Source organism: Lagopus leucura, unplaced genomic scaffold (genome assembly GCF_019238085.1).
Source record: "Lagopus leucura isolate 7727_CA_CO unplaced genomic scaffold, USGS_WTPT01 Super-Scaffold_100021, whole genome shotgun sequence".
Taxonomy (NCBI): Eukaryota; Metazoa; Chordata; class Aves; order Galliformes; family Phasianidae; genus Lagopus; species Lagopus leucura.
The window spans coordinates 11350386-11368205 of NW_024962274.1; the positions used below are offsets into that span (position 1 = coordinate 11350386).

Sequence of the window (17820 nt, forward strand, 5' to 3'; positions counted from 1 at the left end):
TTGTCTGGCAGTGATGGAGACAAACAGATGGACAGGGCATGGGGCAGAACAGGTGCAAAACCCAGTTGTGAAGCAAAGAGGAAAGGGCGTGTGAAAGGGAGAGTTTTCTCTGGTAGGAGACGGTATCCCTTCTGTTGGCTCATACAGGCAGTCCCCATGGCACTGCTTTCACAGCCCTTAAGAAACTGCTCGTTAACACTTCTTTAATTGTTGTTCCTGCTGGCAATCCTACAACTCTGTGCTACTGTGCATTAGAGAACCACTGGACTAGCTCTTTTCCTTAAGCCTAGAAAAGCCTGCTTTGACTAAAACAAACATCCCACCCCTGTGACATTAAAAAAAAAAGGAAAAAAAAAGAAAAAAAAAATTATAAAAAAAATATAAAAATTAAAAACCAGCATTAGTTTTGTTATTGATATATTAATTCTAAAATATAGGACCGGCACAGACACCGGGTGCCGGATGGGATCCTCCAGCCACACCTGGCCAGGGAATGGTTGCAAAACGGGGCATTTGGGGGGAAATAATAGAAACGATTAGAAAAACAAACAAACAAAACAACAAAATCCCAAAGCCCTCTGCCTATGTTAGTCCAACTAAAGGGATAGCGTCAGGAACCGAGTCAGGCGGAGGCTGTGGGATGGAGAGGTCGGGCGCCGCGGGGTGCAGGGGGCCGTCCCCACGCCATCCCTGTGCCCCGGGGTGCTCTTTGGTTGCTCCCTGCCCGTGCTGGCAGGGGTACATTCATCGGCGCGCTGGGAGGGAGCCTCACTTGCTGTGCTGCGAGGCAGGGGCTCCCTGAGCGTGTTTCTGCTCCTGCTGCTTCACCTGCTGGACGATTTCCCTGATCTTGCGCTGTGCAGTCTGGAGAGAAAGCGAGAGGCGGCGGTCAGAGGAGCCCGGGGTGCCCAAATGTGTGCTTTACCCGGACGGAGCCTATCTTTAATTTCTGCACTACCGCCACTGGGGAGAGCTGCTGAGACGCCAATAGTGCCTCCCAGAGCCGCCAGCAAAAGGATGCTCGTGTAGGGCGGGCATCTGGAAGGCAGAACCTGGAGAGGTGAGAGAAGACACAGCGAAAGCCTCACCTGGCTGGCAAAGAAATGCCCGATGATCTTAACGATGACCTCCTCATTCTCATCCGGGGTTTGGTCTCGGGGCACGATGACCTCTGCGCTCGTTAAGTTTTGCAGCTCGTTCACCTGCAGCAGAAGGCAGAGTTGTTGCTGGGGTAGCCATACCCAGGAGGACCCAGCCCTGCTGCTGCGCCTGCCGTACCGTTTTGCCACCTTTGCCTATCACACGGCCAGCTGCAAAGGAAGGCACCTTGATGTGGGCTTCAAGCTTCACCTCTTCTTTCGGGTTGAAGAAGTTCTCTTCTTTCAGCTTCCCAAATATTCGCCCCTGGGCCTGCGGGAGGGTGATGTGAAACGTAGGAAAACAGCAGCCTGCACCCCAGCACCAACGAGCAGTGTCCCCCAGCCCCATCACCCACCAGGGACCCAAGGGATACCCGAGTTGTGCTCCCATTCCCAGCACTGAGCCCACCTTGAACTGTGCCTCAGGTGGCCCCGTGATGATGACCATCCGCTCAGTAGCATCAGGACCTTCTGCTGGGGCAATCTGCGAAATAGGAGGGGGGCAGGAGTGTGTGAGCAGGCTCTGCTTTGGCAAGACCCACCTTGGAGGTGCTGTCCCCAGAGCTCCATGGGGACACCTGGCCTCGTAGACACTACCTAAACCTCCCTTCCCTTCCAAGGAGAGGGTGATCCAGCTCCTTGGCTCTTCTGGTGCACACTCAGCCATTGACACCCATGTGCCTGGAGAACATCAGGGTGCTGCAGCATCCCCCAAGACACAGGGATCCACACAGAGAGCTGCAGGGATAGGACCACCACCCCATGGTGGGCACCAGCTCTCTGGGGGAGCCCCTTCCCACCCCCTAGGAGGAGAAAGCCAGATGTGAGGCTGCTGCTCACCTTGATGGAGGCCCCTGCGAAGCGTGCCAGCTGCTTGATGTGCTGCCCCTTCTTCCCAATGATGGCCCCCACTGCCTGCGTTGGGATGAACAAGTTCACAACCTCCTGCTCAGGGAGCTGCCAGGGAGAGCAAAGGTTTATCCTTAACTCCTGCTTTTTTCCAATTGCCACTCCTGATTTTGAAGGTGGTTGGCACATGATCTCCAAAACCGTCCCAGCCAGAGCCTGCCAAGCAGGAGCATGGCACTGTGTGGGGACAAGTGCTACCCCAAGCTGCATCCCTGCCCTGGGGACAGCAGAGGGGGACCCATGGGGATACAGGGGCACTTACGGGGTGCTGATGTGGAAAGGCACCAACGGGGGAGGCTCCATACAGCCCTGAGAGGTACGCCGAGGAGCTCTGCAGGGGGACAGGGAGCAGAGTCAGGGACGTCCCCAAAACCCGTGACAGAGACATGGGGATGTCCCTCAGTCTGCAAACCAACACCAAAACAATGCTGTGACCAACAGTGGTAATCAGTGAAGATTGGGTTACAACTGAATCCGTGACTATTTTATGTCATGGATTCATGACATGATTCTCAGTGCCAGAGGAGACAAAGTAAAGGTTGCACCAAGCTTGTGCTCCAGCCACAGGCATCATCTCCTGCACCACAGCACCCTGCCCAGCCCCAGGGGCACGGGGAGCTCAGCACTTCCCTACTCCTCCTCACACCACGAGCATCCTTCCTCATGCTCCACACACTTCTCCAAAACTCAGGATTTGAGCTCCAGCCACCACGATCACCACTCTGACAGTGACATGGATGTAATATTAGGAACAATTTCTTCTTAGAAAGAGTGGTGAGGCATCAGCACAGCTGCCCAGCTTGGTGGGGGACTCACCATCCCTGAAGGTGTTTCAGAGCTGTGGAGATGTGGCACTGAGGGATGCGGTCAGTAGGCACAGTGGGGCAAGCTGGGGTTGGATGCAGGGACCTTGGATGTGTTTTTCAACTGTAATGACTTCTAGGATTTCATGTGAAAAACAAGCCCCAGTTCCTTGGGGGCAAGGAACTGCCTGGGAGCCAATTCCCTGTTTAGCATTGGCTTGCTCCTTGTTTTGCTCTGGGAAACACACAGTTTTGGGTAAAGGAGCCCAGGAGTCTGCCTGGGAGAACTGAAAGCTGCTCCAGTCCGTGAAGCAAGAAATGCTGCTGCCAAATTAGATGTTCCAATCTGCACCTCCCAAAGGCACCAACCTGTACTTCCCATCCTCTCTCGGAGACATACGGACAGACAGACTGACTAAGCACCCCGTAGACATGAAGTATGCTAAGACACTCCCCTGCTGCTTCACAGGCTGAAAGCAGGAAAGGAACGAAAGGGCTCCCTTTGCTTTCAACCTGCTCCAATGCTCTTTTGCCCTGAATTTAGCAATGCCCAGGGGACAGGGACTCATCTGGGTATCACCACACATGGCCACAAGCCCCAAGGTCACACCCAGCCACCTCTTTGCACCACAAGCCCTTGCGCATGGGCTCAGCACTCACCGTTCTCCTCCTGCCACTCTGCTGTTGGCGTTGCCAGAAAAAGAAAACAGTACAAAAGTAAATTAACATGCAGTGAGGCATCCTCCCTGCATGTAAAGCATCTGAGCAAACACACAGAGAGAGATACAGACAGGGAGCTGGACTGGCTTCGCAGGGTTGCACTCCATCTCTTGGTCACACTAAGGGTGCCCTACAGATGCTAGGGGACAAGAGGTTGTTCACCACCACGACAGGGGCCTAGTGTCCTCCCTGCCCACCATCCTTAGGTTTTTGGCTTCCATGTGTCCTGGTGTGTGTCTGTGCAGCTCAACATGGACACATGTAGGCATAACGCTATAATGGGATGGAAAGCACAGCCATAATAGCAGCGCATCAAAATCTTTGGCTGCAGCAGATGAGGACAAGCCCAAACACAGAAGCCACGGATGCAGAAATGAAAGGAAGAAACTGTTTACCTTTGGAACTCCTCAGGTAGGCAGGGATCTCCAGCGAGATACCCTTGCCTCCACTGCCAACCCTTAAACAAGGTCTGGGAAGTGGTAGATCCTGGCTCCACCCTTCCAGTCACTCAGGTACACTGCATGCACCTGAGCTCCCCTGGGTTGGCCCTGCCTTCCACCAGGTGCTCAATCACTGCTTCAGGCCATGACTTAGCATTTCCACTACAATAGGCAACACAGCCCAGATACCCGAACACATTTACATACATCTCCTTCCTAAGGCTGTACCTACATTTACTAGTTACAAGACTTCTGGAAAAATCAGAAGGACCTGTTTCATGTCAACAAGAAGAGTTTCTAGTGGTGTTTCTCTCTGAAGATACACCCTCAGTAATCACAACCCTCTGAGTGTCAGCGAGCAGGGGGTGCTGCTGCTTCTCCCCATCCCAGCCATGCTCAGCATGCTGGCAGCAGTGCCCGCAGGTCCTGCCACAGTTCAGCCTCTTTAAGGAGGTGGTGCACCCACATCTGCAGGGCACCACCTGGCCATGACACACGGAATGCAGATAGTGTGGGTAAAAAGCAGAGAACCACCTTCCAGACATGGCAAGTCCTAGGCAGAGGTGAGACTGAGCTCAGCGCAACACCAGCATGCAGCTCATCTACCCAGGGAGCAAAACCCAAAGTAGGACAAGCCAAAGGCATTCACCTCCTCTCCTCCTAGGAGCCAGCATCTTCCCAAACTAGCCAAGAGCTGGAGTTCTTCTTGCTCAAGGCTCCCCATGCCACTCCTCCCACAGCTACAGCATCAACCCAACTCCAAGAGCTACAAAGACTCCCACAAACTAACACCCACACCCCAAATTCTCATGCACTTACTGCAAAAGGGTGGTAAGGGGCGGCTGCGGCAGCGCCTCGAGCCCCCACTGAGGATGGGAGCATGGACAGCCCTGTTGAGAAGATCCCCAAAGCGCTAAGGTTCAGTCCTGGGATCAGGTTGGCCTGTTGCTAGAAATGTAAAGACACACAGAGATGGTTGAGTGGGCTTTTGAGGCTTTTTACCAAATAGCACGGCCCTGTCCACAACAGATTGTCCCCCACAGCTCCATTTTTTTCTGGTTGCCTCAGCAGTGGCTCTGAAGCAGTGGTATGTCAGAGGGGTGGGTTGGAAACTTACATTGACAGCCACGATGTCGTTCTCATAGGCCTCTCGCAGCTTCTTCATGATCTCCACTTCAGCATTGGAACATGCCTCTGTGCTGCCCTTCACCGTGATGGTCCTCTCAGGGTTATAAATAGTTAAATCCTGCAAACTAGCCCACATTCAGACAGAACAGGAGATGCTGTTATATTGCATGCCAAAAAGAAAGGAGAACTATCAAAGCAGAGAATAGGGATCGCCCTCGGGACAGCACAGGGCTAAGATGTGATGCTCTTCCCCAGTGCCACTACCCATCCTTGATGAGGAACATACAAAGGAGGACGTGGCTGCATGGTTCAGTGGCGTGCTGGATGGTGGGGAACTGCCAGCATTACCCAGCACTTACGGTGAGATGGTGATCTTCGTGCCGGTGTCCTGCTCGATCTTCTTCAGGTTGCGGCCCTCCTTGCCTATCAGCCTCCCCACCAGGCTGTTATGTGCTAGGATTTTCAAGGGGATCTCTTCTGCTCTGAAATACGAAAAAAACCCAAAATCTCAAGGACCAGTTGGCCCAGAGAGTGTTCTCCAGCAAATGGCAGCAGCAACTTGCGGAAGGAACAGAACACCACCGCATCCCACTGCTTTTCCCAGCTTCTGGGGAAGAGGAGCTTGGGGATGTCTCAAACCTGATGGCACTCCTGTGTTTCACATGGTTTAGAATCATAGGATCGTTTCAACTGGAAGGGAACTCTCCAAGTTCACACCCCTAGAGCAACCTGAGCTTCTGGACCCCACGGCACCGCCCAGCAAACCTGCTGACATGACGTGCCTCAGCCAGGGGCACTTACGATTTGGTTTCATCAGCTTCCTTCTGCATGATGTCAAGAATCATGCGGCACGCCTCGGAGCAGCCCTCTGGTGTGGCATGGATGGTGATGGGCTTCTCAGCAGCGCCAGCATTCTCCTTCCGATGGATGTCAACCCTATGGCGAAACAACCAGCAGAGAGAAGGCCCTGAGACAAGGCTGGTGTTGCAAGAAGGTATCTAAGCGTGTAGCATTCAGCTTGCTAAACACAAACAGGCTCATTTCAACATCTGACCCGTCTTTGGGCAAAGCTGATGTAACATCTACTGCCCCTTGGAAGCAGTGTTTTGCTTCCGCTGATTAGATCGCATCTGGCCTGCATGTGCCTCTGCCATTTGCCTGGGAACAGCGGGATGTCAACCCCCATCCAACAACACGCCGAGATGGGGTCGAACAGATCTCTGCTGGACAGAACCCTCAGCAGCCAGCTCTGTCCCTGTGGCTCATCCTGCCGGAGCAGGGATCGGCTCAGAGCCTTCTGGCCAACTTCAATCTCTCTGCACAATACCTGAGGCTGCGCAGTACCGCCACGTCCTCCAGGACAGAGGGACGACTTACCCGTGGTTTCCACAGCCTGGAGTCACACGTGCACGTTAACAACAGCTCTTGTACTCACGCCCTTCCATGTGAGACCAGAAAGCTTTCCCCTGCGCACTGGCCGAGCCCGTGCTCTATCTCCTCGCTCCTCCCTCGGCAGGTGGCAGGAAGGAGGCACGGGCCTCACCGTGCCTGGCAAGGGCCCTGAGAGAGAGGAGAGAGGAAAGCAGGGTAGGAGATTCCTGGGCACGAACCACACATCTTGAAGAACAGCTTTCCTCCTTTTCCACCGCATCGTTGACCCCCCAGAGGGCAACTCGGTGCAGCCATCTTGTTGGCTGTGTGGCCACCATCTTGCAGCCAGCCTCGACCTCCTTGGAAGGCGCCATACTCGCTGTTAAGCAAATGTCACCAGCGTCACAGGTTCAGCTCCATCGTGGCACTGGCTGGCAACAGCCAAGTTCTTGCTTTTCTATGAGGTCCACGTCCCAGCCAGGACTGTTTGTGGGTGCTGCAGGGCAAGCAAGGCCAAGTGTTGTAGTGTGAAGGGCGTCCCCCAGCACGATGCCTGGGTGATGAGGGGTCACAGCAGGTTCACGTGGGTCATCTCCTCCAGGAGCCCACCAGCCAGCACACAGGACTATGAAGGCTTCATCTACAGGGAAGGGGAGCAGCTGGGCAAGCCTTCCCTGAGCTAAATGTCTACTACAGCAGCTTTGAAACGAACTTGGGGGTGGTCTGAGCCAAGCACTGAAGAGGAAGAGCAGAGTCTGGTAGCTTGGAGGGCTATGTCGCTCCAGCAGATGTTCTACAGCTCTGGCTAGAACTGCTCAGGTAGGACACGGGTCCTCCTTGGACTGTACAAAGAAGCACTGGTTGATTTCATCTCTGCTTCAGTTGTGTCTATGGCACACAGTGACCAAGCTGCTTGCTGTCACTCACACGTGACACCTTCCAAGCTGTCCCAAGCTGCGGAGCTCCATCAGGTTGACTTGGAGGACTTGTTCCTTCCGAGGCAATGCTCAGCAAGCATGGGGACATCCCCTGCCACCCTGTGACACAAATGGGCTGGCAAAAGGATCACAGAGTGCCAGGAGAGGGGACAACAGGTCCGTGCTTCAGCGTGGTGGTGACATGTTAACACCAGCTTGGTGTGACTGTTGGGATGTACATGGAGGAACCTGTGGCCACTGCAAAGAGAATGGAGCTGGGCACCTTCTTGACCCCACAGGCAGCTGAGGTTGGTGGAGATGGGGCACGTGGCTGTGCCCTGGTATCAAAGTGGAGCTGAGAGCCATGAATGAGCTGGATGGAGACTCCAAAACAACGAGGATCCAAGAGAAAGATAGGCCAGGTTTCCTGCTGGCCTACAATCCATCCCAAATGTGGATGTGCAAGGATGAGCTCAGTCTGCCAAGAGGAGACAGGACACCAGGAGCAGGCTGCTGTATCCAGGTACGTCCTCCCCACAGAGCCAGAGGGCTCCAGGCATCCCGGTGCTGATAGTGCACAGGTCCAGTTAAGTGGGAGGATGGAGAAGGGGATTGCCATGGAATAGGATGGGTCAGCCTAGGGTTGGTTTTGTCCCCAGAGCTCAGGAAGCATCTCTGGCCACTGCTGAGCATGGTAGCAGGCATGGGAAGCCTACACCTCCGCAGCAGAAACTGCCCACGCAGCAGCAAACGTTTTGGGGCAGAAATCAGAGCTTGCAGAGGAAAACTTTCCAGTCTCAGGTGGCAAGGGTGAGGGCACACCCACTGCCAAGTACACTCAGGGACTCACCTGGAGAAGCAGGGCTGCCATGAGCCAAAACCTAGCACACATTGCAGCTGGGAGGGCAGCAGGTGCCTTCACAGCTACGAGGTGGCCACGCTCTCCTCCTTAGGGTGCTGCCCCCTCTCCATACAAACCTCTTTTTGTCAACCAGGACACCTCTAAAACCCATCGCCCATGAGCTCTGGGAGCAGGGGATGGTGGCAAAGAAGATGAGCAGAGCTTGAGCTCCAAGTTCAGCCCAAGGGACGCATGCATGTAAATCTTCAAACATTTCTCTTACCCAGGCTGGAGGTTAACTTTTCATACAAGAACGGGCAGGATGGGCACCAGTCTTTGCTAACTGCTGGCAGGAGCAAGCATCAGCAAAGAGAGCATCCTCCTGAGCTATGCCAAGCACTACACCACTCTGCTCTGCAGATCATGGGGCACAAACACTGGAGACCATAATACAGAGATCTGCAGTGGTCAGCGTGCTTCAGAGACAGCTGAGCATCAGCTGGGGCTGGAAGGAATTCGGCTCAAGCGGATGCACTATTAAGGTTCAAATAATTTCCTCTAAAAGCTTCTCTGAGAAATTGGACGCCCTGGAGGATGTTCTGGTACAGGAGGCTCATGTCCTGTGGGATCAGCGGGTTCAGGATGATGAACATGGGAGAAGACAGCTTTGGGTTAAACACAAACAAATCTGGGCAGAAACAAAGCGTGCAGGAAAACCATGCAATCAATGTAAACATCGACATGAGAAACATGGGAAACTTCAACAAGACAGTCCTTCTCTTGCTTTTCCTTTTTCTTCAAAAGTAAAAACATCAGATTGTGGAAAAAAAAAAAGGCTTCAAATTGCTCCAAAAAGCCCAACCTTCACGCAACACTTGCACGGCAACCCATTTATCCCTATCTGACATCTCTAATCATTGTAGAGCACCAACAAGGAGCAAATCCCATGGGCAAAGTTAGTCACCATCTCTCGGATCCCCATTCTGTCCCCAAATTTGCCTATTTTCTCCCAGTGCTCAGCCCAAGCCATGTTCTCAGGGTGAGAGCTCTGTGACCCAAGTGATGCTGGCTGGCTGACTGCAGTGAGCGCATCCATATTGGGGCTGCACTGGAGCTGGCAGTGCTCTCCTGCTTTGTAAAGCACCAAGCTTCGAAATCTCCATTTCTGTCTATTTATAGTACAAGTTTCCCTCTGAGAGCCCTGCTGGAAGCAAACTCCCCCCAGGCCAGCAAGGATGTATCTGGGATGTGGGGTTGATCTGGCCGACCCCATGGGACCCCATGACAACGGGTCAGGCTCACTGCCCTCTGAGGAAGCTACACCCCAAAAATACAACGTTTGCCAACAGTTCAAAAGCAAGGGAACCTACAGAGTCCTGCGGAAGGAAAGAAAACCATTCGAGGTACTTACTTGGACTGGGTTTGCTTAGTTAGGTTCTTTATGGTCAAGCCCTCCTTTCCTATGATCGCACCAACAAACTGCGTGGGCACCAGCATCCGCAGTGGGAAATCGAGCTGTTTGGGCTGTGAGGAGCCCCCCGGGGAGGAGCCCTGCTCCCTGGAAGTGTGGCCCCCGCGGCGGGATCGCTGGGGGGGCGGAGGGGAGCTCACCTCTTCATCCGGGATGTAGGAAACCTTGAAGGAGTAGCTCTCAAGCTGATGGCCGCTGAGCTTCTCAATTGCTCTGTAAGGCAGGGAGAGAAGGGGGTGGTGAAGGGGTGCCTTCTAGAAGTCAGACAGATGCTTCTCATGGCTCCAGGGAGCAGAAATGGAGTTTTTGCCAATCTGGGCCTCCAACTTGGCTTGTCCCCAGATGCCAAGAGGTACACGCAGGACTCCCACCACCGCAGTGGTTCCTCAGCACCTCTCCCACCTTTCTCTCTGTATTCCTCCTTCCCAGCAGCTGAGGCTGGTTGTACTGGTGGTAATACAGCACATTCCCAGTTCAAGTCTAGAAGACAACTCCTGGATGGGCTGCTCATAGGACCTGATACCCACAGGGAGCTGCAGGCTTGTAGGAAAGATGGGGTGCGGAGGGCACTGCAAGTGGACACAGCTGAGTGCTGCCTGGGGACAAGAGAAGGCACAAAGGGAACAAGCGCAGGGCCATGAGACAGCCCTGGAGGTATTTGAAGATCTACGAGATTAAAAACAACCCAAGGAAGCTGAGGGCTTGGGAAATGCAACTGCGCTTTGCTGTGAGAATTCATGTGGTTGGCTGGAGATCTGTCTTGCCTGGAGGGTCCACAATGAGGGCAATGGGGCTGGTACTATCTCAGGTCTCCTCTTGCTTAGATGCTGCAGGGCTACAGCTCTCCATGGGAAGTGCCATAGCAATGTGGACAAAACCTATCCTCATCACATGGAGATGCACCAGCTCTTTGGCTCATGGAAAGAAGTAAATGTGGCTGCCCCTGCCCATGCACGGTGCTTCACAAAGTTCCCAGAACAAAAAGAAAACACAGACAAGAGAAAAGAAAAAAAAAGAAGCCACTTACACTTTTGCTTCTTCTTTTGTTGCATATGTAACGTTGACAACTGCAGTTTCTGTGTCTGTGTTAACTGGGGGAAAAGAAAGACAGTGAGTGTCAGTGCACAGCAGGAGATGGCCAGCACTACCACTCCATCCTGTGGTACTCCATGTTTGCAACAGAGGGCAAACCATTTCCTAATCACTGTGAAAACCACATTTAGATTTGCTAGGATTGGCCCTTCCAGCATCGGCTGTGCTTGGGATCAGCAATAAGGCTTTTGCATAGATGGGGGGGACGCTGAGAAGAAAACCATGGAATCATGGAGTATCCTGAGTGGGAAGGGACCCAAGGGGTCAATGAGCCCAGCTCCTGGCTCCACACAGGACCACCCAAAATCCAAACCCTAAGCCTGAGGACAGAAATAGCGAATCACCTTACCTTGCTCTACATTCTCCACTGTCCCATACTGAGCCAAGAGACCATCCAGCACCTGGGGAGAGAGCAAAAAGTGGGAAGTGCGGGGCAGGAGCCATCCGGGCTCAGAACCTGCTCCACCCCTGACCTCTTTCCAAAGTCAGTTTTGGGATGAGCCATTTCTAGGAGGACTCCTCTGCTCCTCAGGGCCATTTCCAAGCCACCTCTACCCAAAAGCTCTATCACCTTCACCCACCCACACCCCATCACTCCAGAGAGACCAGAGGAGAGCAACAGGAAGGAGCCCAGCCCTCCCCACCTCCCAGCTGGGATTACTGGAAGGTAAACAGAGGACCACATGGGTGCTTTGAGGGGGCACAGAGCAAGCGTGGTGCTTCTCACCTCCCACTGCAGGTGCGGGGGGATGTTTCGGATCTGGATCTTTCTGCTCCTGCAAAGAGAAAGCCCCGAGTTGCGGTGGCGGGCGGGCAGCCATAGCAGGGGCTTTCTGGGAAGGAGACAGCAAGACCCCACCAAAGCACCCCGCTGCCCAGAGAGCCCCAGGGGACAGCCCCGAGTCCATCCCCGGCCACCTCCTGCCGAGCCTGAAGCCATCTCAGGAAAGCTCCATCCCCATAGAGCTGATGTGTTTCCAAGGAAACCTCTCGGCACAGCCTCCACGCACCACAGCAGTGCAAGATGCAGGCACACACCTGCCCTGCAGCCCAGGTGCCGCTGCCACACAGCTCTGCATCCCTGCACTTCTCCCTCTGGGTAGCCTGCACCTCCCCGCTGTGTTTTAACAGATGTTATTTTTCCCCTTTTTGCTGCCGTTTTCAGCCCAGAGCATCTCACAGAGCCTCCTTTCCCTACAGATGCATGAGCGCTCAGCCCGGTGCAGGGAATCTGCAGCCTGCTTTGGGGACCCACCAGTGGCCAGAGGTTTTGCAAAGCTTTGCCCTTGCTTGGGAGCAAGCTCCAGGTGGAAGCATGCTAGGGATGTGATGCTTCGGGTCACTGTTCCCAAAATACTTTTGCAAAACACCACTAATACACAGCCCCTCTTTGTGACCCTCTCTACGCTGCAGATCTCTCCAATGGGGGCTCTGCCAATAACAGAAATGGAGCACTAAAAGACATGGGGAAGCCAGAGCCAAAGAACACACCGTCTGCTGCGGCACTACCAAACCCTGATCCCTCCAGTGGCCACAGACTCCTGTCCCTGCTGTCACCAGGGGGATTTCAGGGCTGGGTGCACAGCTGCAAGATCCCTGCATGGCAAGGAAAAAGATTCATCCTACCCCATCCTATCCTCTTCATCCCATCCCACATCCCATTCCATCAACTTTACTGCATCCCACCCATCCTATCCTTCCCAACCCACCCATCCCTACTCCCATCCCACTCTACCTCATCTCATCACACTCATCTTGTCCCACAGCATCCCACCCATCCCATTTTACCCCATGTTCCATCTCACCCCACCCATCCTGTCTCAAACCACCCATCCTTCTGCATCCCATCCCACTGCACTCATCCTTTCCCACGGCATCCACCCACCCCATCACACCTCATCCTCATTCATCCCACCCACAGAATCACAGACTTGTAGAGGTTGGAAGGGACCTCTGGAGAACATACAGTGCAACCCCCTGCTGAAACAGGATCCCTACGGTAAGTTACACCCCATCCCATCCTACTATTACTCCCACTGAGAGTTTGTACTTCAGACCCCTGCTTGAAGCAGTGCTGGATCACGATACAGATCTGAGGGTTAATTAATGAATGGTCATCATTATTTTTATTAATTCCCATCTCTGGGAGCACCTCAGGCTAATTTAAGCCCCTCAAACTCCAAAAGCAGACCCCACGATGAGTACACCTGCACCCCTCCTGCTCTGCAGCAGGCTGGGAGGAATCAAACAGAGTAACACCCATCATCACTAATGATGGTTTACGGACAAGCACCTGACCAGCACTGCCAGCCCCACGGCAGCGAGCTACCCTCAGCTTGGGGGAATGGGTAAATCCTCTGCATGGGCACATGAGCAAAGCCTGCTTGTTTCCCACGGCTTTGCTCACACAAATCACAAACACATGAGGAGAAATAAAAAACAACCAACCAAGTGCAGGCATCAAGAGCTAAAGCCACAGGCAGTCAGGGAGACACCCACCTGCACTGCCCCCAAATACTGAGCTCTGCTGGTTCCCCCCCCCCGCTCGGGGTCTCCCATTTGGATATGGGGTTTGCATGGGGAGGAGCATCTCTGCACTGCCCCACATCTACCAGCACGGCACCCAGGGCTGCTCCTGATGCTCTGAAGGCATTAAGGTCCCCCCACACACGTGACAGCACAGCCGTGGGGACGCATAAGCGCGGGGCTGAGCGCTGCGGTGTCCATCTGCCAAGGTTTTTCCAGATTAAGGGGGGGGGATGAAGGGGGGAGAAGGAAAAAGAAAACAAATACACCCTCCATGTTATCCCCTTCCTCCACGGCATTTTTTCCCAACCCCAACCCCAGGGGTGGCCGTGGCCACACGCTGTACCCTGGGGAGGGACAGTGGCACTGGGAGCAGAACCCACCGGCACAACACGGGGCTCTGCAGTCTAAGTCCTGGACCACCAAAAACACAGAATATCACATGAAAGCAACACACCAGGGTCAGTGTGTGAGCCCCCCTGCAGCATCACCTCCCTCTGATTTGCTCTGAATTCCATTTTGAACCCGGAGCAAAGCTATTCATGTCCAAATGAACCAAAAATCCAGTTTTTTCTGCCCTGCTCTTTTTTTTATGGCACACTGGCCTGCTCTCAGCACGTGTGTAGTGCTGCTCGAGGCTCTGCCCGCAAAGCTCTGCCCCAAAGGAGCACTGCAGCCACTGCCAAGCTGTGACAGTGGCAATACGGGGCCGGGGACATGAAGCCCGAGTTGTGCCCTGCACCAGTGGGAAAAATAATCCACCCTCCAGAAGGTGCTGCAGCGCAGAAAGGATGGAAAAATAAAGCAAAATAAAATGGAATGAAAGATCGAGGGCACCCAGGGGTGCCCAGCACGGAGCCCCCACAGCCTCTGGGGTTTAACAGCCGGAGGAGTAATTCCTGCTGGAAGCCACAAACTCGTTTGGAATCGATTCTTTCCTGAAAGAACCCTTTGAAAACGATTCTGTGTTGGTGGAGGCAGAAAAGGCTCCCCCAGCTCCCCCCCAAGGAGTGGGAGCTGCAGTGGGGCTGTTCCCCCACCCGGAGCACTGGGACACGAGCTGTGCTGTGGTGCCCAGGCTGGGCTTCGGGTGTTCCACGACTGCCAACGTTATCATCATTGCTATTACTACTATTAATATCATGATTCTTATGGCTGTCGCTATATTACTGTTATTGCCCATCTGCCCCCACCACCGGGATGCTCAGCCCGTCCTTTGGGGCGCACCAACAGCGCACCCCCCCGGCGCCCCTAAGCAGAGCTCCCTATCCCTGCTGCAACCAAACGGCAACCCGCGTTCCCAAAAACTCCCCCAGAATGAAAAACAAAAAAACTTTCGTAACACATTATTTAACCCGCCGACACTCAACACAGACACACACAAACCCATCCCGACGGCGCAATCACCGATTTTCAACTCGCAAACCACGAATCGAGCTATAACGAGGTGCGGATGCGGCAGCGAGCACCCGTCGCTGCGGCTCGCCCCCGGAGCGTCGCTGCCCCCGAACACACGGCATAAACCACGCAGGCACAAGCGAGGCTCAGCCCGCAGCCGTCGCTTCACACGTCGGGTGGGGAAAACGTGGGTCGGAACCGCGATGCCGCGCTGCCCCCGGCCGCGCCGCGCTCCGGGACACACGGCGCTCGCTCCGAGCTCGTTGGGAAACGGAGCGCTGCGGCCCACCCGGGGCAGGAGAGGTGTTCCTCGCGGGTGGAACGTGGGGAGAGTGACGGGGACACCCCCTCCCCGCGCCCGTGCTGCTGCTGCTGCCCGACCCCCCCCACCGCTCTCTCCTCCCCGCGCGGCGCTTCGCGGAGCGAAAGTAAAAGCGGGCGCCGCTCCCGCGCCCCCCCCCTCCCCCCCACGCGTGTGCGCGTGTGTGCAGATGCACGGCCCCGTGCCCCCTCTCCCCGCAGCTCCCCGCTCACCTGAGCTTTTTGGGCACGGAGTAATCCACCTCCAGCACTTTGCCGTGCAGCTCCGCTTTACCTGCAGGGAAAACGCGCTCAGCACCTCGCCAACCCCCCCCCCCCCCCACTCCCCGGGCCGCCCCCAGGCGAAGCCTTTCCCTGGGCACCCCCCGCTGCATACCCCCCATCCCCACTTCATCACCCCCACTCCGCAGAACGCGGCCCCGCGGCGCTGCTCCCCCCCCTCCTCCGCCCGCGGCCGCCGCGCCGCGCCGCCCCCCCCCTGCCGCCCCTTCGGCCGCCTCCCGCTCCGCGCCCCCGGCGAGTTGGGGCAGCGCACCTCGTAAAATGGTGCCCGGGGCCGGGGGGGTGCCGGGGGGGCGGCCGGCTCCGGGCTCCGCCGTTCGGTCGCCCCTCAATAAAATCGGAGAAAAAAATCAGCGAAAAATTCGTAGGGGCCGGAGAAACCGGGAGGGGGGGAGCGGGAAAGAGAGGGGCGGCCCGGGGGGGGACCCGGAGCTCTAACGGGGAACGGGGGGCGCGGGGGGGGGGCCGCGCGGAGCCGCTCACCCGAGAGGGTCTCGATGGCGCGGATGGCCCAGTTCTGGTCCGGGTAATCCACGAAGGCGTAGCCGGACTTGAGCAGGACCTGGCCGGCCAGGGGCAGCTTCCTGTCGCCGAAGAGCTGCCGGAGGTCGTCGGCGGTGGCGGCGGGGCTGAGGTTACCGATGTAGAGCTTGTTCATCCTCCGGCGCTTCATGGGGAGCCCCGCGGCTCCTCCCGCCCCGGCGGCCGGAGATGAGCGTCGGGCACGGCACGGCGCTGCGCCACCCGCCCGGCCGAGCCCGCGGCAGCCCTGCAACAGCGCCCCGCCGCCGGGCAGCGGGCGGAGCCGCGCCGAGCCGCGCCGAGCCGAGCCCGGCCCGAGCCGCCTCCCCAGCAGCGCGCCGAACCCCCGGCGCTGCCCCGCCGCCCCCCGGCCCACCGCCGCACGTGGAGCCGTGGCCCCCCCGGCGGGGATGGGCTGTGCCGTCCCCGCCTCGGGGAGGGAGCGGGCAGGGGGTGAGTGCGGGGATGGGAGCGGGGGAGATGGAGGGAAAGTGGGGAGGTGGGAGAGAGGGAAGAAGGTGGAAGGAGAGGGAGGGGGAAGAAAGGTGAAAGAGGGAGAAAAAAGGGAGGAAAGGGGGAAAATAGGAAAAGAAAAATCAGGACGAAATAAAGGGAAAGGGACGACAAAAAGGAAAAGGGAAGGAGAGGGAAAAAAGGGAAAAGGTGAAAGTGAAGAGGGAAAAATAAAGAGGGAAGGAAAATAAATTGAAAAGGGAAAGAAAAAAGGAAGAGGGACAGAAAAATGGGAAATGAGGAGAAAAGGGGGAAGAAGTGGCAGAATAAAAGAAGAGGAAAGGGAAAGGTGGAAAAAAGAACAAAACGAAAAATGAAAAGGTAAAAAGAAAGAAGGGAAAGATACATTGAAAAGGGGAAAAGAAAGAAAGGAAGAGGGAAGGGAAAGAGGAAAAGGGGAAAAAGTATAAGAAATGAAAAGAGGGAAAGGAAAGGGAGAAGGGATGGAAGAAGGAAAAGGGAAATTGAAAGTCGGAAGGAGGAAAGAAAAGGGAGATGAAAAAAGGGAAAGGGAAGGAAAAGAAAAAAAGGTTAAAAAAGAAAACAGATGGAAAAGGAAAGGAAAAAGGAAAAAGCCAAATTGAAAAGGGAAGGGAGTGGAAAGGAAAAGGGAGGGAAGAGGAAAAGGGAAAATACAAAGGAAGGAGAAGGAAGGGAGGTTGAAAAGGGAAAGAAAAAAGGGGACAGAAAAAGGGATGGAAAAAATGAATCTAAAAGGAAAAAAGAAAATGAAAAGAAGGAAAAGGAAAAAGGTAAATAACAAGGAAAAGGGAAATTAAAGAAAAGTGAAGGGAAAGGTAAAAAACATACAAGAAAAGGAAAAAAAGAATGATGAAAAGGGAAAAAAAAACCCGAAAAGAATGGGGAAAAAAGAACGGAACAAATGAAAAGGGATAAAAGGAATAGAAAAGAAATAAATGAAAGGGAGGAAGTAAATAAAGGAAGGACACCCAAGGAAGCTGTGGATACTGCTGCCAATGCACATCTCTGGCCGAGGGGCTCCAGCAGCCCAGCACATCCCCGCTGGCTGCTGGCAAAGCCCCCAGGCCGGCCGCCCCTGCAACAAGCAGTGCCTGTCCCCAGCCCGAGGCCGTGGGCACCCCGAGGAACCAGCAGGTACTGCTGCCTTGTGCTCAGCGAGCTCCCACTGCTCCTGCGACCACAAGGCCGTATCTCTATGAAAGCGGCTGTGAGCGGAGCCTAAATAAAGGCGGTGGAGCCCAGCGTGGCGGGAGGGAACAAGTGTCCTTGGAGGGCAGCGCCGTGCCTGCTGCCAGCTGTCCTCTGCCAGTGGCCGGCGAGCGGATTCCCTGGGCGTGCAGCAGGGCCGAGGAGAGCAAAGCCCCTTCCCTGCTCGTGGCCGTGTCATGCGGCGGCACGATGGTAGGAATAGCGGTGACGGGTGCTTGATGCCATGCGTACAGCAA

The 17820-nt window shown here is 55.1% G+C and overlaps 1 protein-coding gene across 1 annotated transcript; it reads right to left on the reverse strand.

The window, feature by feature from the left end:
• Positions 1–400: 400 nt before the first annotated feature.
• Positions 401–16093, reverse strand: IGF2BP2 (insulin like growth factor 2 mRNA binding protein 2). Its single transcript, XM_042878329.1, has 16 exons — positions 15842–16093; positions 15290–15350; positions 11559–11607; positions 11181–11232; positions 10767–10830; positions 9680–9952; positions 5941–6075; positions 5499–5621; positions 5129–5264; positions 4831–4959; positions 2311–2379; positions 1980–2096; positions 1549–1623; positions 1279–1410; positions 1089–1202; positions 401–864 (listed from the first exon to the last, which is right to left on the reverse strand). The coding sequence occupies exons 1-16, from the start codon at positions 16029–16031 to the stop codon at positions 769–771; spliced, it is 1815 nt and encodes a 604-aa protein (XP_042734263.1). The 5' UTR covers positions 16032–16093; the 3' UTR covers positions 401–768.
• Between the last annotated feature and the right edge of the window lie 1727 nt (positions 16094–17820).